The sequence below is a fragment of the Apaloderma vittatum genome, unplaced genomic scaffold (assembly GCF_000703405.1).
Source record: "Apaloderma vittatum isolate BGI_N311 unplaced genomic scaffold, ASM70340v1 scaffold19445, whole genome shotgun sequence".
Taxonomy (NCBI): Eukaryota; Metazoa; Chordata; class Aves; order Trogoniformes; family Trogonidae; genus Apaloderma; species Apaloderma vittatum.
In genome coordinates this window covers 13,639-38,761 of record NW_009719035.1, presented here as the reverse complement: position 1 = coordinate 38,761, position 25,123 = coordinate 13,639, and the positions used below count along the sequence as shown (strand labels likewise).

At 46.6% G+C, this 25,123-nt stretch overlaps 1 protein-coding gene across 1 annotated transcript in view; it reads right to left on the bottom strand.

Moving 5' to 3' along the window:
- The window catches only part of SGSM2 (small G protein signaling modulator 2), a gene marked incomplete at its 5' end in the record, with an annotated part of 40,096 nt that overhangs the window by 7,148 nt on the left and 7,825 nt on the right, over nucleotides 1-25,123 (bottom strand). The window contains 14 exons of the mRNA XM_009870489.1: nucleotides 1,260-1,388; nucleotides 1,836-1,981; nucleotides 2,448-2,512; nucleotides 3,183-3,333; nucleotides 6,654-6,788; nucleotides 8,252-8,381; nucleotides 8,930-9,093; nucleotides 10,098-10,165; nucleotides 11,227-11,351; nucleotides 11,475-11,609; nucleotides 12,037-12,182; nucleotides 12,643-12,710; nucleotides 15,001-15,162; nucleotides 18,794-18,956. Coding sequence (XP_009868791.1) covers nucleotides 1,260-1,388; nucleotides 1,836-1,981; nucleotides 2,448-2,512; nucleotides 3,183-3,333; nucleotides 6,654-6,788; nucleotides 8,252-8,381; nucleotides 8,930-9,093; nucleotides 10,098-10,165; nucleotides 11,227-11,351; nucleotides 11,475-11,609; nucleotides 12,037-12,182; nucleotides 12,643-12,710; nucleotides 15,001-15,162; nucleotides 18,794-18,956 — 1,787 coding nt within the window. The remainder of the gene's footprint in view (nucleotides 1-1,259; nucleotides 1,389-1,835; nucleotides 1,982-2,447; nucleotides 2,513-3,182; nucleotides 3,334-6,653; nucleotides 6,789-8,251; nucleotides 8,382-8,929; nucleotides 9,094-10,097; nucleotides 10,166-11,226; nucleotides 11,352-11,474; nucleotides 11,610-12,036; nucleotides 12,183-12,642; nucleotides 12,711-15,000; nucleotides 15,163-18,793; nucleotides 18,957-25,123) is intronic.

Sequence of the window (25,123 nt, the reverse complement as noted above, 5' to 3'; positions counted from 1 at the left end):
ACCCTTAGTGTCGGCTACAAGCCACGCTTCACCCACAAGCAAACCCACGGGGCAGCGTCCCGCTGCGGTCCCGTGCCCCTGCCAAGGAGAACATCCCTTTCCCCAGCAGCCAGGGAGCGAGACTGGCAGCAGAGCTGGGGTTTGCGGTGTTGGGCTGGTGCTCGTGCATCACCCGAGGGCAACGCGTTTGCTTTGGCTCTGTCCTGCAATCAAAACCACCAACTCCATGCCCAAGCCCAGCCTCGCTGGGTCAGATGAAGGTTGGTGTAGCCCATCAGGTGCTCACGGAAAGCGTGGAGGAGTAAGGAGCTGGAGCATCGCTCTGCACCCCTGTGTTCAGGCCTAGGACCACTCCGGCCTAGGACCACTCCAGTTTGCGTTCAAAAGCCGGGCGCAGGCATGACTGGCTGCCGTCCTGCCCAGCTCTACCTGTTCGTTACCAGCCTGGTTTATTCCTGAGGCACTTGCCTGGTAATTACGACAAGAGAAAGTGCTCGGCGAAGTAAAATGTCGGTATTGCTATAAACGGATCAGCAAAGGGAGATCGTATGAGATGGGCAAATCGTGGTTTCATTAATGGAAACTCCATATTTGATGCCAGGTTTCGGGCTGCGAATCAAGGCTCTGACATAACCCAGGCAATTATTCACTGATCAATGCTAGCAGCAGCAGGGGAGATATTAAGAGGAATAACGTCTCATCTGAAATTGCACCTTGTCTTTTACAGAGGCACGTCTTATTCAAGTCTAGCGAAAGCATAACGAACTTACAAACCAAACCTTCCTCTGGGTATCTTTAGCCTCTAGACAGCAACTCCAGGAGCACTCCAGAAGGTACATCTGGGCTGTTCACAGCTCCAACAGAAGTCCCCACATGCAGATGACGTACCGTGTAGATAAAGTAGTTATTTCCAAGAGCATTGTGAAGCATAACGTGGCTAACAGACCATATAAAAGAGGGATGACTCAGATTACTATCCAAAAGTCAACGTCCCCGTTTTATAAGTGACAAATTTGTGAAAATGGGATTTGCTCAGGGCCAGTGCATGTCACAGGCAGAGGATGAATGCAGGTTTCTTGACTCCGGTAAAGAACTCCTTTGTAGTGATTTATGATAACACGATCATAATCCCTCTACTAACATGTGTCACTCATGTTTTCCATAGCATTTCCCCCTTAGGAATATTAAACAATAATAAAGACTACCACTGGCTATTGAGGAAGCAAATAGAATTCAGCTCCCCGGAAAGCTGTGCTCACCTGGTCCATCTCCTTTTTGGCCATGCCGAATTTATAGTGCCCTAGCAAGAACGGCCAGACTTCCTTTCGAATCTCATGCTGCACCCCGCCGTAGTAAACTCTTCTTAATAACTCCAGCTCCTTGTAATTCTGCAGCAGTCAGGAGAAAGAGGTACTGAAGGTAACGTATTTTATATCTCAGGCATGCTCACATATGCTTAATACCAAGTGTAAAGACAGGGGAATGCACACAGGGAGCTAAATAAACTTTGCAACTTGATTCAAGCCTTTAGGGCCCTAGCTCAAATCCAGTGTAATGCAAGTTGTCACGCCTCCCCTGAAAATAATCTAACTTTTAATAGGCTGGAGTCATCATGAGGTCCGTTGCTTTGATGTTAATTGCTATCTTTGCCATCAGCAGAGAAGCAAAGGATAAAAGAGACTGTTAGGAGCCGACTGGCTCTCACTAGCAAGAGAAGTGATCCCATGAAGACCAGGAAACACCTTCAGCGCTTCCCATGGTCCGTTCTGAGGGACGCTGCACTCGGCGCTGCAGCATGCGGGTAACAATTCCGGTAAAGGCGTCCTGATACTCACCTTCTTGTCCTTCTGGTACTTGCTCCAGACCTCTTTAGTCAGGCCTCCTGCGGCGCTGGCGGGCTTGTCGGGGGGGATGATGGTGTGGTTCACGAGGGCAGACAGATGCGTCCGCACCGTGGACAGGTGGCGGCAGTAGGCGAGCCCTGTGGGTGGGGCGGGAGGTCAGCTCTGGTCGGTTAGCAACCCGCCCTCCTGCGAGCAGCAGCCCCTTTTTTTTGAAGATGAAGCTGTGACATTCTAAATCTGCCACTGATAATACTGTAGGAACTAAACTTGCATCGTACTGTATAGGAATGAAGAATTGCAACAGAGCCAAAGATTAAGTAAATCTTACACAGGCTAGTAAACTCCAAGCGGATTATTACACAGCAGTGTCAAACTACATTCTGACTTCATCAAGCGTTAGTTTGCCTGTTACTATATGCAAAACCCACAAATGATGGAATTATGAAGCTACGGCACTTGAGTCACGCCCACCCTGCTGCCCTGAGGTGATCTGACTCACAACAGTAGCTTTGGGCTTGTACTGTTTTCTAAAACAAGCATCCCTCGTTTTCTAGATAAAGCATATAGATGCCACAAGGGCTGGATATAAGAAGCTTCACTTACATCCATAAAAGGCTCTGGAAACTATTTGCCTCTTCATACTTTCACACAACATCTTCAATGGAGCTCTGTGGAGACAAGGTAACAGGAACACGATAGGTCACGAGGATAGAAATCACCAGGAACCGTGTGTGGGTCCCTGCGACCTACACACTGCAGTTCCTTCTCTGCACCGACATTTATTTAGCTAAAGGACAACAATAATGACAAGGACACTTTTTAAAGCGTTTTCCCCACCAGCATTTTGGCTCCAAAGACATTCACCTGGCACATTTAGCTACCACTGCTGCAGGTGTGTTGTAAAGGTCCTTGTTGAATTAATGAATTGTTGCCCTTCACTGTAATTGTTAACGACTTGCTACGGAAAGTGCTTCCAGAGCTGAATTACATTACACTAGACACAATTCTTCTATCAAAACCTGACTTAATAGATGAGTTTTAACAAACAAAATTTCTTGCCGTATAACTCCCATCTTTTGTTTTAAAAACTACTTGAAAATTGTTACTCTCGGTCTCCGGTGATCATTACACTAGACACAATTCTTCTATCAAAACGTGACTTAATAGATGAGTTTTAAAAAACAAAATTTCTTGCTGTATAACTCCCGTCTTTTGTTTTAGAAACTACTCGAAAATTGTTACTCTCGGTCTCCGGTGACGCAACCAATAAAACCTCCCTGCTCGTAACCGAGGCACACGCCAAGTCTCCCAGGTAAGCCCTCTGCACAACCCGCTCACCGGTCGTGGATGCAGCTGCAGCAGCTGGGGATGTCGTAGGGAGAGCTGCCCGTCGAGCAGGAGACACACGAGGAGCCCTGGCTGCAGTGCTCCAGCTGCCACGAAAGCAAGTTTGCCCCAAAGCCTTGCATCTCTATCATTTCGCTGGTGTCTAGGGGAAAATACCAAACAGAACAGCAGCCCGTCAGCCTTTTCTTTCTTCTTTGCCCCTCTTCCTTCTGTGCAATCCTGATGGCTTCATGCTTTACTTCCCAGCAGGCTCTGAACCTTGATTCCAAAAAGGGGACAGCACCATCCCAGTGACCTCAGAAGCTGCTCTCAGCACGCCTAAACCAGCCGCATGCTGCACACGGACACGTCCCAGGGAGTCCCATCCCGTCCCTGTGTCCCCCTTTCCTGCCCATGCACATCCCAGTTTGTGTTTCAGGCGAACAGAGGAAAGGGTGCTGCAGTAATAGCTAGAACTGGCTCTCATGTAACGCTATGGTAACATTATTGACGGCCAGAAGAGATCATCTAACCTGACTTTCTATTTAATTCAGGTCTCAGAATTTCATTTTGCAGTTCCTGGAATCAGCCACGTAAGTGCTAGTCCAGCTAGAGCGAAAGTTTGAGCGCAAAAGAAATTAAGACAAACTGAGTCAGTTGTTTTCAGAAGATGCTTCTTTCCCCCTCGGAACCAGATCCTAAAATATTTAGCACAGAAGGATAGTCCAAATCCTGCCAACATCAACGCTATGCTTATAAAAGTAGAATAGTTTGCAGGAAAATGTGATCCAACAGTACAGTGCAGCCTCCTCCCTGCTCCACCAAATCTATTTGCCATTTTAGCCAGCTTCGGGAAGGCAACCCGCAAAAATTGCTTTCAGAATGCTTGGCTTCAGCTCTTCCCCAGCTGGCACTGAGGCTCGTGGGTTTTTTGGTTTTTAATAAATAACTGGCCTTTCAGCTCACCCATGATTAAAATTAAGGCAAACGCTGTAATGCTGTGTGTCACTAGATTAACATTTGTAAGCAAAATCCAGTCCCCTGGGCCGTGCTTTTAAAACATACGTTTGTTGGGTGGTGGTAGGGGCAGTTCCAAACCATCTCATGCATTTCAAATCAAGGGAGCATAAAGCATTTTAGTGGTGCCTATTAGAAAGTGGGCATAGGTGAGGAAGGAGTGGAGTAAAAACATTTGTTAACAGAAAAAGCACAGGCTCATGCGGAAGCAGTCACGTGTATTTCATTTCACAAAACAAAGTGTGATGCAAAAATGCTCTTCACCTTAATTCTTCAGGAAGGAGCTGAATGACCCAGTATTTATTGCAGCTTCTTATTGGGTTCAAATAAAAACCTTTGGACAAACATTTTTAGATCATTATTTTTTGCCTCCCCTCTACAGACAAGAAAAGTGGGTTTTTCAGTTTAATTTTTTTATTTCATTTTTTTAGAGACACAAGGAAAGAACCCCACAGAACCTAAAGATTCAGATGAAAGGTACCTGAATTAGTGAAGAATTAGAGTGAACAGCATCTTTTATTTAATTGTAGTGGTGTTATCTGGAACTGGAGCTACATGCAGAAGTCGAGCATGTTGCAAAATGTAAAAGCAAATGGCTAGCAAACCTGCTACAGCAGTGTTGTCATTATTGAAAAGGGCTGCTGCTGCTGGAGAGACAACGGCCGCTCCGACCTCGTTCAGCAAGAACCGCCACTCAGACAGCAGACGTATCCCTAACCCTGCCGTCACCTTCAAGATTAAATTACCAAAAGCAGACACCTGATGGCTGCTCTAGAGGGATAACTTAAAATTTCCATCACCTGACTGAAGCCTAAATCGTGTTTCCTATGCTTTAGATCACAGCGTTAGCCTCCTAACGCGTGTAACCTTTCCTTTCCATCATCACCCACATCCAGACATGATCACTTAAGACACACAAAAGCTTCCTGAAACAACACATTTTTTGGAGTTTCCTTCCATGCATACCTTCCAAGAAGTCTTTAATAACTCCTGCTGGGCTCTAACATTTTCGGGGGGGGCTACTACCTTGGGAGAGCATGCGAGCAGCCTACAAGAGATGAGGAGAATCTCCTTGCACACGTGTTCACATCCTATTTAAACAGAACTTAAGCACTATACAGAGATGCTGGGCAGTTATTGTCTCCTACAGTCAGTCCCACCAGACCAGGGCTAACTAACAGCCATTTGGAACAAAACCATTGCTCCACTATGTAAAGGTATGAGTATCTTGTCTGGAGTCAAGATATGTGGTGTTTTCTTAGGAAATAGAAATAGCAGAAAAAGTGCGCTCATGCTAATGTAACCAACCTCAAATACAGGCAAGAGCTGAACCTGCAGGCACTTGCTCTCCTTCCTGCTTGCTCTGCACATGTTAAATTTTTGACAGCTACTTTACAGCCTGAAAACGGAGAAGATTCTTTTCCTACGGCTCCACTCCACTTATTAGGGAGAGGCAGAGGTTGTTGTTTCATGGATCGGGGTGGTGCCAGGTTTGGCACATGCACTCAGGAGGCATCAGGGCCAGAGGTCTGGTGGTGCTGAAGCCAGGCAGTAACTGGGAAGCCTGGTGAGCAAGTGGAGAGGGCTCGACAAGACCTGCTGGTCTTCTGAACAAGTCTTAGAACCCATGCTGTGCAGGGGGGGGCCGGCCTGGGGAATAGATTATTTTGTACACAGCTTCCTCCTCTGAGCAAGCAAGGGCTTCCCAGTCTCCAGAACTACACTACCAGGTCTTGCGATACACACGCTTCTTGAGAATACCGACCTAATGCAGCTGCTTTCAGCTGCTTTAGGACAAGAATTAGACGACAGATTCTTGGAGGGTGGAGAGTCTTGACGCTGATTGTCTGAAACCCACCAGGCTGTGACCGCGAGAAATGGAACGAAAGCCCCTGACCACAGGCAGGCACCCCACCTCCGTACAGCCCTCTCTGCACACTTCTGCTACCGCATGGAGGTACGGAAAGCGTGGGAGCACGCAGGCTGGAACCACCCTGGGCTGACACTGTAACTCATGACACTTCTGCCCTAGTCTGTCTACGAAGGCACACTCCATTTCTGACTTTGCCCAGCACATCACTGCTCTCACCTCTGATCCTTCCTGCACAGGCCGCTCCCCCTCGGCCCAACAAAATTAACTCCCAGAGGGGGAACACAAAGACCTGTTCGACTCCCTCCTTCTCCCATGAGAACCCAATCTAATGCAGGGGGGGCAGGAAGCCTCTGGAAGGAGAGAAGGTTTGTCTGTTCAGCAGCACACACGCTCGAAGGAGAGGGGAGATGCTGCGATTCCCACTCTCCGCAGGCTGTGAGCGTGCTCCCAGCCTCTCGGCACAGCCAACTTCATGTCCCGACCTCATGGCGTGAGCAAAATGTTTTTCCTCATCATAATGCCAACACTGTTGTATGCATCAGTGGAACGAGCTGCAAGAGAGCTCTGGGACACGGAGGGAGGAGGATAAAAACCTTTCATCCTATTAGGAGCTGTGAGGTTCCGAGAGCAGATCATTGATAGCATTGCGTGTAGCTTATCTTCCTCCTCCTCATCATCGTCAACAGAGGTAGAGCGGCTGGCAGCTAAGTGGTGGTAGTTAATAGTTACTGCTCAAAGAAAATAGTGAAAGAGGAGCATAAGAAAAGAGAACTTGATTCTGCAGGAAAGCTCAAACGGATATGTTCAGCAAAGACAAAGGACTTGAATCCTGCCCTCTCCCTGAAGGCACAAGCTCCTGGAAACAGGCATGAGAAAAGAGTTTCTTTCAGACCAAAAGCCTGCTGCACCAAACACAGGCCAGCTTTTGACTGTGCACGGGCTGTGTTCCCAGAGCACACGTGTCACATCATGGTGAGGGAGAAAGGTCCCAATGCCAGCCTGCAGTAGGTGAGCAGCTTTTCAGCAAAACTCCGCGGTAATGCTGGGCTCCAGCTACCTCCTGCCCTTCAGCGTGCCCTTATCAATGCTATGGCCTCTCTTCCACTCTGAAACCTGTGCCAGGCACACACCTGGAGAGCAAACGCGCTGGTCCCCAGCTCTGCTGGGTGCTGCAGACACGGCAGGTTCAGGGCTCCTCCGAAGGATGCAGGAGGCAGGAGCAGCTCGCTCTGTCCTGCACACAACAGGCAGGTCTGTGCTGGACGTGCCCACAGAATCTGCAGCCCTTGACTCAGGCAAAGGCAGAACATGCTTTCGCTGGGGTGTGCATGAACTTACCTGTGCACATCCAGGAGCCCTAACAAAGCACGGCCACCAGCGTGGTTCAGTCCCCCACGGTAAGGAGGGTTCAGCTGAGATTTCTGCTTTATCAGCAGCACTTAACTCCCAGTATGAGCAGTAAATCCAAATCCCCTGTAAACTTTAGGGTCTGATCTTCCTGGGAAATTCTTGCTTCTTTGCCAAGGGGAATAAAACCGAACATGCTGTTTGAGAACTAGCTCAAATGCCTTCTTGCATGTAAGGAATTTGTATTCACTGATGACATGAGGTGGTTTGGTGCTTGGGAATTCATTTAGTTTCCTTGGAAGGGCCTTTGTTTATCCATTGCTAAGTTCTTGCTTCCAAGCCAACTTAGCCCAGGGAGTTCTTGGGGTACTTTAAGAGCTGAGTTTATGCTGGGTTTGGTTTGTGCTTTTTGGTTTATTCCTAATAACAACATTATGAGCAGGCAGTGTGGCCAATAAAAATATCCTCACTTTGGGAGCAAAACTGCTCTTGGATAGTCAAGCAATCTTTTTGCCTCTAGTCTCAGTTTGCAAGCCCAGGGGAGTATTTTTGAAAACTTCCTCTGCAAAACACAGAGTAAATATAAATAAGATTCCCCATCTCAACTTCATTTCCACTGAGATGACAAGTTTCACTGCACTAAGGAAACCTACAGTAAGCTGTACTTTTTGATCACAATTATCACACAATGAAATTTTGTGATAGCTTTTTTGTTTCCCCCATAAAAACCTGGCTTGGCTGGTACCTTCAATTGCTCCCCAGGATATTACTTCAAGGTTTTTGGTTTGTTTTTTTTGTTGTTTGTTTGGTTGTTTTTTTAACAAAGCAGAACAAAAGCACTTACTGTTATCATGCTTGTGTCCTGGGTAGATAATTCTGAACACATAGTCGGTAGACGTGTCTTCAGCTGGCATTTCCTCTAGGTCCACCGATTTGTTGCTGTTCCGTTTTCGAAGCTTTGGAAATACCTTACCCTAGAGAAAAATAACGATTTCATACATTCAGCCAGGAATGACGAACAGAGCACAATAAACTAGGTACTTCAGACCTTTGGCATCTTAAATCTTAAAAGTAAACTGTCAATGTTGGGAGGAAGTGAAGGAGAAAATGATAGTAGAATCCCATATAGCAGGTGGTTTAGGAGTACTTTACACAACTTTTCTGTGTGCTTAAACACAGCTTTTTCTTGTAATCCATGGGAACTGGGCACAAGCTCCTTCAATAATCCAAGCCTCTGAGAGCAAGCGCGTCCCAGTCCATTCAAGTCTCGGTGCCAACTGTTTGTGTTAATTCTTCGATATAACAGCAGACTCCAGTTCATTACTCAATGGGGTAATGAGGGTAGGGACAATTTGTATAGACTGTCTGTATAAGAATGAAACCGGACTAGACGGAGTTATTTTTCCTCTCACTTTACTACAAAGCAGCTGGAAATCAATGCCCAGGCTCTGTGGAGCTGGTTGAAGAAAGACGTTAAGGTCAGCCCTACCCACTGCAAGCAGCTCAGCAGAAGCGGCAGTACCTTGCCCTGCTGGGACCACAGCGGAGGTTCCAGCTGCCCACGAGGCAGAAGACCATTTTCCAGGCAGGAAAGAAAGGCGAGGAGGTGACCTCCTTGGGGGAAGTGCAGCGGGGGCCTCTGAGTTCCATCCTGACTCACCAAGACCAACGTCCATCTGCTTTCTGCTGCAAAGGAGGACAAAGGCAGTCCACACTGTTACATCGGGACCTCTGCCTTTTGCTCTTACCTTCTAAGTAAATTTCATTTGTGATCACCTCTCAGGAGATAAAACAACCTCTAAGTCACAGCATGATCTGGGGGCAGTCTCAGGCTTTTAGTCCTAAAGAAGCTCAAGACACAAGCAAACTAGGACAGGCCTCACGCAGAAATATTTAAGGCGATTCTGAACGCTGACATAACAAATAATAAAGGAATAACTAAACTAAGCCTCTAGTGTATAACGTAATTTGACAAAGGACACACAATTTTGAATGAAAATGACATAACCAGAGACTGTCAGCTTTATTCTTGTGAGAATTAGCAAGTCATGCTCCCCATTGTAAATTTTTCTTGTCTGTCTTCACTGTCACTAGAAATTTAGCACAAATAAGGAAAAACACCTTTTGTCTCTGCTCTGCTATTTTTGACTTAAGGCTTGTGGGAGGGAAAGCAATGAGAGACACATTTTGTTCCAGATTCCTCTCCCCACATTGAGCAGAAGAGCTGGAGACAAGAGGCTGGCCAGAGGGTGGCAGAGGGTGGCTCGGGTTATAGGTTGATCATCCCGCTACCGACACAGCTCACAGACCTGTTTTTTGTCTCCCTTTCCTTCTTTTTAACGGTTAACAGAAGGAGGCCCATGCTTATAAAGCCAGAGCTCCTGTGTTTAATACCTGCTGCTGACAGTTTCCCCTAAACGCTGTTCTGCACGGGTGCTCAGAAAAAAAACAAAGCACACAGGAAAAACAAAGAACATGGACAGCAAGCGACAGCTGGAGCAGCGTCAGGCAGAGGAGTTCTTACCAGGCCTGTCAGTGAAGACATCTGAAGAAGAAAAACAGTTTCCCTCCTTTTGCAATAACCCCCTAACAGGCACCACATAAAATGGCAGCAGCATGAGCAGCATTAACATCCACCTGGCAGAAAGGGGCTCTGGGAGTGCCCCCAGGAGAGGAAGGTTTATGCTTACGTTGCTGATGGCAGTGGATGCAGACGATCTGGCTGAGTGGCACTATTAACGCGTAGTCCCAGTAAACACTAACAGGGAAGGAAAAAGTGCAGGAAACAGGTTTGTTTTTCTTCCATATTCAGGAGCACTTGCGGTTCCAAGCACCCAATAAAAAGACTCTGCTAAGTTAATAACACCTTATTAAATTGGGTCAATTAAGATAAATTTATATCCAAGGAAAAGGCAAAGGAACCAGTTCTCTGCAGTGGACACACCTGGCACCAGCCTTTTCACAACCTCCCTTTCCCCCTTCATCTGCCCTTCCCCGCAGTGCCCCACAGCAGATCACAACAACGTTCTGCTACGGTCCCAGTGCCTGGAGCACAGCCCAGTGCCTGGGGCACGGCCCTCGCTGTGGTCCTGAGGGTCAGGACCGCCAGGCTCAGCCCTGTCCCACATGTGGGATTTGGGGGCAGCAGCAGGTGAATCCATCGGGGCTCAAGCTCACAGACTGAACACTGGAAACAGCTCCTAAACTCTGCTGAGAACCACCTTGACAGTTTAGCAATAAAAGCAAGGGTAAAGGGCTTTTTCCATTAAAAAATACACATAAAGTTTTAGAAAAAGAATGGTGTGGATTAAGCATCTGAGAGCACTGTTCTGGGGCTGAAGGAAGCATTCCCTGAGGAGGTGTACCTGCCTGGTTCAGGACTTGACCCCTCTTTCTGCTGAAGCAGAATGCCAAATTAGACGAATAACTGATCCAACAAGAGACAATGACATTGCAGGTCTCTCCTTTGAGGCTGAAATTAGCCATGCTTGCCAAGTGATTTGTTATACTCTGAAAGGAGGTTCTAGCGCTGTAATGACGGGAGACAGTGCTGAGCCTTTTCTCCCAAACACCTGAAAAAGCAGGCTTTTGCCTTCCTGTTGAAAATGCGTTATATCCGAGTGTGTTACAGGACCTTTGGAAAGTTGTTTCGTATGTGGCAACACAGGAACGGAACCCATGCCGTCTGACACCTCAACTTCTGCACTATTCAGAAGGCCTTAAATCGAATCAGCCTTGTTACACTTTTGCCCCATTGCCAAGTGGACAAGAAATAAACACCGTGAATGCTTCCAATCTTTTCCTGCATGCAATGACTACCTTTTCTCCAGCTCTGAATCTCCAAGGGTTCCATTCATCAGCTGATTCGGAGTCCATTTCAATGTCAAGGTGTCTGCTGACTGATGAAGGGAGAGATACCCAGGAATTGCCTCCAAGTCATCCTTCTGTTCACAAACAGAGAATCCAGGTGACTCAAGTCTGAGTTATATGCTCGCCTGCACTACTGACCTCTGCAGCCACAGCCAGGCAGCAGCTGTGTGCTCTGGTCCCAGACTCCACAGACTCACCGGCTGGACTAAGACATTGTTTTTCCCGTACAAAAGGTGCGTTCGAGAGTTCTGGTGCAGAGACTCCACGTACTCTCTTGCTGAAGCAGCAAAGCGATCTTCTGACGTGCTCCCACTGGAATGTCGTTTGCGGACCTAGCACACACACAAACACAGCCCAGGCAGATCAGGCAGGACGGGAACGACTGTACCAGCAGGTCAACAAACCAGGAACAGTTCCATTTAGACCAACCTCTGCAGAGGGGAACTTCTGGAGCCAGGAGACCTTCCAGAGAAATGTCCTGGACTCTTGACTCATCTCTGACCAGGGCAGCTCACAATTTCTTGTGAACTACCCAGTTAAAGCACAAATGGCAAAAGCCACAGAATTTAGTCCTGGATCTCAAGCTTTTCTACATACGGACAAAGAGGACAGGCCTAAGTGGACTTCTAATCTGTGGTAAAGTCTCCATAACAGAAGAGGAAAGAAAGGTTGCTCTAGATTTAGATCTCTCCCTCCTGGGGTTTTTCTTCTTATCAACCTGTGCGTTAACTCAGAAATAGCCACCCCGTAAATACCTACTCCCAGGGCTGGGCGCTTCGAAGGAGAGTCCTGGCGGCCGTGCACGCCGTGAATCCGGTGCCGCTGAACAAGCTCGTCGGCCGAGGGGTCTGTCCAATAGTGATCCGCTGTTTTTAGCTTGGTGTACTCCAGAGCACACGGTCCAACTAGGAAAAGAGCCCAAGAGAGAAACCTGAGTCTGCTCAGAAGCACAGTGAGTCTTATCCTGCCGGCCAAGTCTGAAAGGGAGATTTCCTTCTCAAGCCAAGTGAGCATTAATGATCATTATATAATATAATGATATAAATAATATAAATAATACATATAATAACATAACAGGCCCTATTATGTAGGGCTGCATGGGAATATTCCTGTAGGACACAAGCAGCATTAGCAGTAACAATCTGCTAGCAAGCATTTGGTAAAAAGACATTTCCATTCTTGGAGCCAACATCAGCTGACCAGTCCCTACTGGTCTCATAAGCAACTAAAGAATATCTTCTACATCGCTCGATTATAAATACTGCTAGAGATAAAAGTCACTTTTTGTAACATTATCATAATGCAAAATGTTTCAATAAACAATTTATTTTCTTTAGCATAAGGAGTAACTTTGCGAGAACTCACCTAGAAGAGAAGCCAGTATCGGGCCACAAACAGGATCTGCCAGCAAAGCTTCTTTTTCATAATACTTACTAGGAATAAAAGATCAGAGCCAAGTTAAAAACACTGGCTGTCATTTTAAAAGCTCTTTGCCTCCTCGTAGCAGCCCCTGGGGAGGGTGCAGGGGGCAGTGTGGCTGCCGAAATCACATTCCAGGCCAGACTTGGTACTTAATAAAAAGTGAGGCCAGACACACTCATTTCAAGAACAAATTCAGACAATTAAGTTACCTACGTACGAAGGGGAAGATTTAAGAATTTAGAATTCTAAGAGTCTTATCGAGCCTGAAACTGAGATCTAGGCTGTATATCTGGAGTGCTGCGCACGTACTGGAGCAGAACATAATTTGAAAGCTTGGGTTTAGTTATATTTCTAACACAAGAATTCCAGCAATAGAATTTTGCTGGGATTGTCAAACTCTCGCATGCAATGGGCCTACAAGAAAACCGTGTATGTAAGCAGCCAGAGACAGGACCAAAAGGATCCAAACCCCAAATATTTCCTGAACTAGACAGGTAGAGGAAAAGCAGTTGCTAGGATTACCTAGTAATCACCAACATATGCATCTCCGGTAAAAGCTCTAATGGAGCTTGACTGGCTCAGCAACTGATCTCACAAAGAAATGTTGTGTTGGGATTGCAGGCAAACAAGGCTTTTACAACATGGTGTCTCTTGAACTATTTTTCAAGATCATTAAAATACATCATAAGACAGCCACGGAGAATCTCAGTTATCCTATTTGAGACATCTGATTTAGAATGCAATAATTTCCCAAACTATATCAATGACTTTGACTAGATCTCCATGGAGCACAAAAGGATCCTAGAACAATCAGCTCAATAAACCTACACTCCAGAATTCTGTATTTAACAAGATGACCACCTCCCCTGCTTTGGATCCATATTCTGCCCTCGATCAGCTCTGCAATCTCAGGCCAGTCTCTTCCTCTCAGTACGGTCGTTCTGCCTCATCTATTTTTGAGCTGAGCTCTGGAGAGGCAGGAGCTTGCCTTTCGCTAAATATGTTTACCCAGTGTATTTGATTTGGGGCTTTGGGCACTAATGCAATATGGACACAAACAATAACTCTCTGCAAGCAATTTTGTCAGTTTTCCACAGAGACCAAGAGATCTACACATTCTTAAACACCTCTTCCATCTGTGAGGGATAATCTTGAAACACTAAGAACAATGAACTACTACAAACAGTAGCTCTTGCAGCGACCCCAAAAGTCCCCCCATCACAGCACGCAAAGCTGACTTATAAAACCACATAGCCAAAAAATCAAACCACCCAATTTCTTGAACCATCATCCTCTGATGTCTCTTCCACTAGATGGGGCTCAAACTCTAAAGCACCTTCTCTCCTTCAAAAACAGAAGAGCTGAAGGACTTGAACATGGAGCGTCTGAGCAGCGACACCACAAAAATACACGAGAGCAAGCCTAACGAAGAGGTCTGTTTTATTCACTAAGCCTCTCAAAATCACACACTGAGCTGATCCTAACTCATCTGAATGGGTGGCCAAGGCAGCAAGGGGAACATCTGCGACACACAGTAATGGAGCAATTGAGACCGAACTCTCTTAACGTGACTCCAGGTGAATTATGTGGAAAAAGAAATTTAAAAATCCTTGTATTCATGTATCAGCAGAAATATCGATACACTGGACTAAAATGCTTTCATTAACTACGGCTCTGGGACACAGCCAACCCTCCCACTGCCTCTTCTGCACACAGCTCTTAAACCAAACTGGCCTTAGATATCCCAGAGCAATAGTTTTGCTGAAGAGCAAAAAGACCTTTCTTCCATTTTCTTTCTTCATCCTGGCAAGACAGATAGCGAAAATAAAGCTGATGACAAGGAAAACAGTGATGCAAACCTGGAAAATACTGTGACAAAAAGTTCCTCTGCCCTAGCTCTCTTCCTCATTCAGAGCCATGGGCTTTGGACAGCCAAGAATGTGTCCCCCCAGTGCAGAATGACAAGTGCATCACTGTGAACAAACTGCAATGGCACAGACATACCTTTCTAGGACCACATCAAGCTTTAGGGTCCCTACCTTTCTCTTCTTATAATATAATACACCTAATACACTTCAGGTTAGTTTTGTAGCTGATTTCTGGAAAGTGGTATGGCTGTTAACATTTTTTCTAAATCTGAAACACTTAACGATTCAAAACAAAAGTACATTTTTTCCTAAATGTCTGTGCAGCTGGTCTTCTTCTTACCAGAAGCCTGCAGAAGATTTTTCATGGAATCCGTTCTTGCAGATCCCTAAACATCAGTCGGGCAAATCCCTGTTCTTCTGATTCTTTCCTTACCTGCAGTTATCGACAATGTACTGCACAATCTTGTCGAGCACTTTCTCAATCAACGCTGTCCGAACCCATATGTGTTTGATGGCCTGTGGCGTCAGGACCGGTGTCTTGCTTGTGGTCGATCCCTGCCTCTTGAGGGGCTCCTGCCCACTGGGCTGACTTTTCCTGGAGAAGGAGATAAAGTAAAAGTAGTTAGAATCCAGACTCTTCCAGCAAAAGACTGTGTGGAGAGGTGTTGGAACACACAGCATGCATCTGACAAAGGTGTATGTGTAGACATGCTGTCTACATCACTGTGTTAGTACTCGCTGCTGCTGGGCTGTGGAGTTTTAGCCAGTTCATCACCAAGGATTTTCTGAAAATCATGCCTTTAAGGATTTTGGATGCCTCAGTCTCAAGTTATGAATACGAGAAGCCTGTAAAGATTATCTAACTTGCTCACAGACAAATACTAACTAAAAAAAGCCCCCAAACAGGCCTGTACTAAGTATCTCAGGCCAGGTGATCACCTGCCAAAAACCCCTCTTCTGCTTCTGCAGCTTTAGGAAAAGTCCAACATTTGAGCTCCTCCAAAATTCCCACAGACTAGGCTGAAACAAACAGGCTGGAAATCCATACACCCCAAAAGCATGAAAAAATAACAAAATGGGAAGTGTAGCAGAAAATAAGTAGCACCTGAGGACCAGAGGTTTGCTTCTTATCAAGCGGAGTTTCACACTTTGTTGGGAGAGCCACAGGGTGAAAACAGAGACCAGGAGCATGGAGCAGGATTTGCAATAATGCAGGCAGAGCTTTTCCAGGGACCTCCTGCCACAGCATCTCCAGGCAATCCTCGGGCACAGGCCCATCTTTTCATTCTCTCTGTAAAGCACCATATATAGCAACAGCACAGTCTGTGCTGGCGTCTTGGCAGTGAGATCCCATCTCCTGCCACCTACAGAATGACAAGACAACTAAGAGATAAGCACCATCCAACTAGAGAAACTAGAACTCTAGCAAAAGAGCAGCCAAAGCCAGCTGGGAGCTTGCTTACAGCCAAGACCCCCTGCCTGCTCCTGCAGCGTAAGCCAGCCCAGCAACAGGTCCACCATGGAAATGAGGAGCTCATCGCTGCGTTCAGGGCCAGGATGGCAAGCTGGTTGCACAAAGCAGAGTCATTTCCTACTCCTCGTGGTTGGAGCCGCAGTTTGCATCATGCCAAGGAGCAGCTTTGTGCCTTCTCAGCACAACACACGTGCTCTTATCCATGCTGGGTGTCCCGCCACAGTGAGCAGCCACCTCTCATCCACTGAGTGCTGGTGTCTGGAATACATTTTCATATTGACAACAATGCTCCCTTCACTTCTTTGGTGGCACTGACACAAATTATCACTTGTCGCTGTTGAGATAATTAATGGCCTGAACAGATTTGGAACCAGAGACTGATTTTGAAGCTGAATGTGCTGCCTAGAGCTCTCCAGCTTCTAAAAGGTGACCCAAGAAATGGAAAATGAGTTTGTTCTCTCCACTTCTCTTTCCTGCCACCTAGCAAAGTAGCTAAAACATGAATCTGTGCTCCCTTCCTCCCTCCCTGACAGCTTTGCCTGCGGTGTGAGTTATGTAAGAAAAGACGACAACACTGCTCCGCACCGAACAGCAAACGCGCCACAACAAGTCAAAACCACAGCTTGGCAAGGGGGTACCAGCTGCATGGAGGGTCCTGCGACAGCACCGGTGGGGCACTGCCCCAAATCACGTAACGTGACTTCTTTTTCTGCTATTTCTGCTCCCAAAACACGTAACGCGACTCAGCCACGCGCCCACGCGCAGCCGGTGGCGAAGCTGTGCCAGTCCTGCCACGGCACGTGATGGCATGGCGCAATGGGTCCCTGCTCCCGCACCAGTAACACCTCGCAGTTGCTGGGGAAAGGCAATTGCAAAGCCCAGAGCACGGGGAGAGCGTCCTCCTCCTCCTGCACGGCACCATGGCTCTGCCTCAGCTCTCCACAGACTGCGCAGGGCTGACAGGGGAAGACTAATTCTCTTATTCTCTTGCCCAGAAAGAGATTTTCCCCCTAAAACAGCAGAAAAAGAAGGTTCAATTTTGTCCTGACAAGGAGAGAAGCCCTGACTTGTTCATCAATCTGCAGTAGAAAATCTATGTTCTCAAACGATCCTGTTCTTTGACAAAACTCAGGTCCCTTTTCAGGAAAGTGTTCAGCAACGGAGGGTAAATCCATTAGGTGGCTGTTGTTTTGAGCAAGACCTGTAATTCCTCTCTGCTTTTACAGAGTGCCCAGTCCTCCTCTGGGCCACGGCAGCACCTCTACAAGGCAACACACACCCGGTGACAGTCCCAAGCTAACAACTACACGTGGCACCACTGACATCAGAGGAATTCAAATGTCTTTAATTGCATCCTGAACAGCAGCTTTCTTAAGCCACAGCCTCAGGAGCAATTAGATGGCTACACCACTTCTGTCTCATTTTATACGTTCAACGAAGCGAGTCCATCCCCTGCAGTATTTCCTAATAGAGTCTCTTTGCTTCTACAGCACTTAACATTTGTGGTTGTTAATAGCTGAAAAAACACAGAAAATTTCTCCAAGGGAAACCACAGAATTTAAGTTCACTTGCTCCTTTCTGTTAGAGGATGCAGCCAAAGGCCTCTGGTTGTTAGAGTAGGGTTCATGTGGGCTCTTAACTGAGGAGCTAGGCTCAGTTTAGTATAAAGCATCCTTCTTTCCAAGGGTTAAAAAACTAGAATGAATAAAAACTCAGTTTATATCAGAAGGCACATAATTTAAAAATATGTCAAAAATAGGAACATACCTGCTAAAAACAGACAATGAAGTGTGATAATTAAAGTCTAATAAAGATAAACGCCAGAAAATTGCACAGAAATCTAAGTATTAGTGTTAACTTAAATAGCTGTCAATAACTGAAGATTTCAATGCAACACAAATTGAAGTTAAGCTCTCTTGACAAAGCCCTTCATACAGCAAGTTGATCAAGAGGCTAAAAGTTCCTACAATGCACAAAGACCTCCTAAGGCTTAGCAGTGCTGCTGCATTACTGGTGCCAAATAGAAAAAAAATGCTCCTGTCCTGAGCTGACAATGTGAGATACTCATCCTGCAGGCTCATGCACTGGGCTTCAGTCAGCAGAACAACACAGAAAGTTTCAGCTGCACTACTCACCACTAGCAGTAAGTTTAGGACTTGCAGCAATTTCAAGTCCTTGACTCCAGCACAAATTCAGTCGTGCCCAAGTGCTGTGTGTACTTAACTTATCATCAGTGTCGTGCTGCTGACTGCCCCTTCTTGAGCCCGTCCTTCCTTCCCCTTTGTATACACTAACCTAACTCTTTCTACCATAATAGCCACAAATCTCCTGTTGCTGGTTTGGCGAGGGGCATGCCAGAACAGCTTTCCCAATAAGTCTGTTCTTCAGTTCCTTTTGCCACCCACATCCTTTCCCACCAACAGTCCAAATTGGTCCACCATACTCTGACTGCAAGCACTCTCTAAATTCACCAGTTATTATTCACTTTCATTACTTTGTGTGGGCTGGACATGCTGATCCGTTATACCGAGCCCAAATGAAATCACGAAGACCCAGTTCCCAGGCTCAGTCTCTTTGCCAGCTGTCAGCTTGACCAAAGACATTTGCCTTCTAGCTACAGACACTCAAGAGATAAAGCTTCAGCAAATGTGGCCAGGAAATACCCCTCCACATTACCAGGCGGTCTCTGTATCCTCTCCAAGCTGCACACACTTGGGAACCAGTGCTGCTGAGAACCAGACCTCGGCCTCACCTGCTTTCTACCTGCTGCTGCAGCTCCTGCACCTTCTTGCAGATGTCGCCAGCTATCTCGCACGTCTTGCCCACCTTGGTGAACAGCGCGGCCACCTTGTCCGTCCGCAGGAAGCCGGCAGCCCTGCGCTTCAGCATGTGCAGGAGACATGCTTCCACCACCCCTGCAAGAAAGGGAAGGAGGTAAAGTCACGGGTGCTGCTGCCCTTCAGTCGTCTCTGTGGCGAGTGCCATCTGCTAACACCCATGGGTCAGGAGTCAAGAGGATGGGTTGAGGGGGAGAAACGGACAGAAAGACAAGCTAGATCACAAAATCAGGTGATGCCTGATCTCCAGCGATAAGCACCTTGCAAGTTGCAGACAACATCAGCACATAAATGAACCAAAGGACTGAAAAATCTCCCAGTATTTTCACTTCATTTTACACACATCACTGTGAAAGAATTCCTCATTCTACTGAAACCAAAGTCAAAGGCAAAACCTCTTCTCAGTTCCTCATGGCAGAACCAGGTCCCTCAGCTCGAGACACAGCGAGCTAGAAATCTGCTCTTACTGATGAGCAGGCTCAAAACAGAGCCCACTCACTGCTGCATCCACCTCCCCCACCTGTATTTCTCCATACGGTCTGGTGTTCGCAGCAAAAAGGACTAACTCGAGGTCACACTTTCCTGTTGTTTGCTACTGAATTTTAAAATCGTGTTGTAGGAATTTCAGCACAGGTCTGTAAAGAATGATATTGGTAAGAAGGCAACTCATGTAAATACAGAGTCCGGGTTCAAACCTGAACCAATCTCCGAGTGCAGAATGTGAGCAATGGCTGCATTTAACCAACCACTGGCACGCAGTCGATCACTGCGTATCACTTCATCTATCTAACGACCACACAGCTTTCATTGTCACAGGATCTTGATTTGCAGAAGGAGGGTAAAACAAATCATCCTTTTATTTCTGATTATTGAAATATTAACTCTTCAGGCCCCAAATGGAAGTGAAATCCCCTCATTGGAAATAGGTCTGAAAAAAAATAATCTACCAGCGCCTTTGCCCTCAGCTGCCTTATGTATTCTGTTGTCCTCTGGCAAAGGGAAGACTGTGAAAAAAGCACGAGGCATGAGAGCAAACATTCCTATCGCAGTGGCTCACGTGACTGGGAAGAAACTCCAACACAAGAAGACTACGGTACACAGGGAAAGCTGCACGACAGGTAAGGCTGTGTATCAGGAGAGTTAAAGCTGCTTTTGTGACGTTTCACTGCTCAAGATGGCATATTCAAGCCAAACCCACCAACTGCTCCTAGAGCACTGCTGCCTGCAGAACTCTCATTATGTGGTGACTAATACGAAACTCAGAAACAAGGAGGCTGCGTGAGCAGAGACGTGCAAGCATCAAAGCCAGAGCTCCACTTTCTTCAGAACCCACAAGCACTGGAGTCCAGCTGGTCACAGCTGTGCTGAGCTGGGGTTTTGGCATCATTTTTGTGTGTGTTTTGCCTTGTTTTAATATTCCTGAACTCTGAAACAAGTCTCATTGAGGGAAGTGGGCTTTTGAGTTGGCTGGGTGGAGGAGAGGAGCTCGGTTGTTTTCCTGCATTAATAGAAGGGAACATGTATTGAACACAGCAGCAGGATGGCTGTCTGGAGACAGACCCTGCCGGGAAGTGGTACAAGGCTGATGCCTTCCACTCATCTATGTTATGGGAAAGACATTTTGCTTCTGGTGAAAACAGAGAAAATGGGAGACTTCCCACATCAGCCCACAGAGTCCCTCCCTCTCTTCCTTCACATCAGGCACAAATGGGTTAATAACAGTGAAGGTGACATCACCACCGGACACTGCGGTTCACCCTCCGCTGATGAGTAGTCCACAGCTCAAAGCAGCTCCAGGCTCTCTGCCGGCTCACACTGGGTTTGTCACGGCAAATACAACTACAGACAGCCGGGCCTGTAACGAGCTTCCAGCACCACTCGGAAAGACTCTCTGATTTGAAAGGCTTAACACACCTTAATCGAGTTACGTTGTGGGCATCCATGTTTCAGCCTAGAAAATTCCTCAAGCACCCGGGGCAAGCTTCTAGAGGAACGACTTGATCAAGTCTTCGCATCAGTAACAGATCTCTAGGGTAAGGTGTCCACATATCCAGCCAGTGGGCACCTTGATGTGGTAGGATGCACAGCCTGGAGAAGAAGCAGCCACTGGCTACCAGATCTTTTAAGGAATCAACTGCAGCTCAGCCATCCTTGGTTAGGAGCTAGAGAGCCAAGTGACAGACCTCAGGAAAAGATGGCATCACCTGTGACCAGTATGAAGTTACTCTGCAATCACAGAAGATGAAGATGAACCAGTTGTTAGCACAGTTGCTGGGCTGAAATCATTTGGGCTACTGGAAAATGAACAGGAAAACGAACAGTTCTGCCAGGGAAGATAAAGCCTTCCCAAAGCACCGGAGATCACTACAAGACAATAAAGCCATAAAACCCAGTAAGATAGGCTCACCTTCCAAGAGAGTCCATCATCTAGCTTTGGACAGAAAGATTAAAAGGCTTATGAACTGAGAAGAAAATATCATACTACTATAGCCTGAGAGGGAATGGAGATACAGCCAGACCTACAGCTACAACAGATTCACTGGAGAGGTTCATTTTGCAGACTTCACTGTAACATGCTCTGATGGGCACCAGTAAAAGAGCACATTGCAGCCTTTCAGCCTTGCATGGCTGTGCACAAGAAATCTCACCAGCTCTCATTTAAACTGCTGCAGGAAAAAGAAACAAGGAAAATACAAATTAAAAAGAAAACAAAACCCACAAAATAAAAAGCAAGCCTTCCTTGTCTATCAGCTTTTAATCAAGACTGCAGATGACTCATCCAGTCAGCACTGCCCATAAAAAGGTATGAAGGAAAATAGACCAATTCATTCATAAGCAGGGGAAAAAACCCAGAACTATCTGCAAGGTGTGCACTCACTCAAAGCCACGCAGGCACGCCAGCCCTTACAGAGGGGTCTGGGCTCAGCATCTGAGCAATGCTCTCCTGTGTCTAATGAGAGCAGGCAGTCCTGCGATTAATTGCAGTTAGAATTGCCACATTAAATTTTCGTTACGAGTAACAAACGGTCCTCCATCTGCTCTGATACTCATTGCATGCCTCCCAAGATCCAGCAGCTAATTTTGACAGAGGAGAGCATTTTGTTGTGCTGTAAGCCCAACGCTGTCAGGTGCTGAGCATTTCCTGAAGACTTCCACCCCCACTTACTTGTATTTAATGGCCTCCAAATCTCCTAATACTTGAAAAGCCTGTGTCTGAAAAAGACTCATCCCTGCTCAGTCCCTGAAAGCTAACCTGAGTGCCAGGCAAGTCCTTTGCTCTGCAAGACTGAGGAACGACCTGCTGAAGGAACAAGAACAACAAAAATTAAGAAAGGCATTTATAAGGTATGAATAACTTCACAATTTGTGTCTTATCACACCAGAAAAAAGAAAACTCTAATTGGCTTCCTGCTATCACTCGCTACACAAATTAACCTTACGCGTGTTCAGAAAGCACAACCATTTGCTCTCAGAGTGCAGAAAACAGCAGTGGAAAAACAAATTGGAAACGTGCTCTGGGATAACCATGCCATTATTTTGCTTTCAACTGTGAAGGCAGATACGTTTTTAAGCTAAAGTAACACTGGATAAAATCTGACAGAAGACAAAATTTCCATGGAAAGCCCTAATTTCCCAATGAGACAGCCAGCGGAATTAAAAACTGATGGCCTGGGGAGTTGGGATTGTTAATTCTGAATTATTTTTATTGAGTTAGCAAAGCCAAGACTCCTCATTGTATACCTTGAATTCATTCTCTGTAAAACAGAGAAGTCAGCATTCTCTCTTCTCCTTCCTTGTACTGAATTTATTTAGATTGCAAATTCAGAATAAATTTGCTGTATTCCCGTACTGCACAATCTATATGAGAACCACCATAGCCTGAACTCCCAACTTCATCTTGAAATGAAAAATTTTAGTAGTCTCTCCTCAGGCTACCAAACCTGAAGCATGTCACATAAACGCTGTTGGGAAGCATGGCAAAAGTAGGGGATTGTGATGCATGGGGCTGTGGGCAGCTTCTTCCGACGCTCAAAAAAACCTGGAATAAGCACAGGGAAGGACTGCTGTTTGGATGGATAAATAGAGAATTTTAAAAACTAGTTATTACTTTCTGCATTAGACTAAGGTCCCATTGACTGAAGCACTGTATGAACACATACTGACAGTCAAACACATACATAAGACTGACAAAAAGTAGAATATGTATAAATTTATCCCACTTTTTGCAGTGACAGAACAGCACTCCTGAATACTTAAAAGACTTATCAGGAAGTGAGGATCAAGGCACTTTCAGCATTTTATCTCTAAGTAAATTTATCTGGAAGCAGTGAAGGAAGATTATTCAGCTGTTCCCTTGTGAGATGCACAGTCAGTTACCGTGTTTCTCCTCTCCAGCATATCCCCCAGAAAAGAACAGCAACAACCCTCCGTCAGTCAGGCTTTGTCGCAGCTGGCCCTGGGCTGCAGCAGAACTGTCCTGGCATTCTGTACTCTCTTTGCAGAGAGCCCAGGCTGACCCCAGGGGAGCCCCAGCCCACCAGACTCACAACACCAGGACAGCACCAACAGCCTCAGCTTTTGCAGCCTCCTCTTGGGACGCGAGCTCGATCGCATCAAACAAGGCTACGGAGCCACAAGTCTGACACCGCTTCCCACGCCAGCGTACTTCCCAGCCAGAACTACTGCCTCAGACAACAACCACCCCCTCGCTTTTCACCCGTATCACACAGGGAAGCCTGAGTCGTGGCAGTATTCCCCGAGAGGAGGAGCAGGACACGCAGGCACATCCCTGCCCGACCCCTCTCGGCAATCGGCTGCTACCAGAAAACATCTGCCACGATCAGGGGACATCTGGAGGTGGTGAAGGCAGCGGCGGTGAAGGCGGTGGCTGTGGTCTGACACGAGCGGGAGCGCGGTGCTGATGACATCCCTGCAAGAGAGACTCTTTCTACTGGGAGGAAGAGGGAGCATCTGTGCATCTGTCGCGGGGGCGAGCACGGTTCGGTTGCTCACGGGGTTTTGCAAGGCCAGGTAGAGCGGCAGGGGAAGAACAAAGAGCGATGACAGCACGGGGATGTTCTTCTCATCACAGTCACAGACCCCGTCTAGCAACCATCACAACAGCTCGTAACCCAGCGACTGTTTTGCCCTGTCTTTCAATTAGAAATAGAGAAAACGGAAAAAAAAGAAAAGCAGCTTTCCAGATGCCTGAAGCAATGCAGCAATAATTGGTTCCAAATCTTAAATGAAGCAACCTGCCTTTAAAAATAACTGCAAAGAAGTGCATTGCTGTTGCTTAGGAAACAGGCTCTCTTCCCACCTTCCCTGTTGTGGTTTTTTTCTTTAAAACAATAAAATATTAATGAAACAAATTTAGTGAAAAGCACAGCAGGCACAGCTTTAATTATTAATAAGTGTTGCAGCTGCCGCAGAGGGCAATTTCCACAGTGGCTGTCCCTAAAGCCCCAATATTTAACTACTCCACTGTGACATTTCCCATCACAAGGGCTCGGCATAACATCGGTCCCCAATGGGCTGTAATACACGTGGAGTGGTTATTTGCCAGGGAAAAGACACTGGAATGAGCTGCTGTCTGCCTAAAAACATGTGTTCCACGGGCTGAGAGATTTAACAAGGCTCCACAGCCCGTCAGTGAGAGGGGTCACCTGCCTCACAAGGCCGGGGGGCGTCGGGCTTCTGGCGCATCCAAAGGCAGACCCTGGTCTTGTCGCACCTCGTCAACATCCCCCACAGCCACGTTCTCCTGCAGCACACACGTGGCCATGCTCAATCAAAACCGAAACTTCAACACATCTGGAAGTGACCTGCGGAAGAATCACCTCAAGCTGCAGAATCTTTTAAAAGACCAGAGACGACCTTGACAGCGGTGCCCAAATGGCTTTAAAGACAGAAAACAGCAGCTGTCTGAGGACATCTCCTTAGCCCCACTTACCTTTTCTCTTTTTGTTTCTCTTCTGTTTTAAACCAACCAACAAAAATTAGTTTTCTGTTTTCTAAGCATCGGATTAAAACAGGAAAAGCAAACTTTTTTGTAGTGAAATAAAACAGCATTTACAAACTCTTCTTCTTAAAAACTCCCAGGTCTCCCCAGGAATGTCTCTCCTTTTCCGTGCAGGAAGGTCTCCACAAACCCACTGCTCCCACTTCTTGTGTTCTGCTGCACTGCAAGGGCATTAGCATTGCTTCTGGGCCTGCCCCTGGATTTAAATCACTTCTCCTGGCAG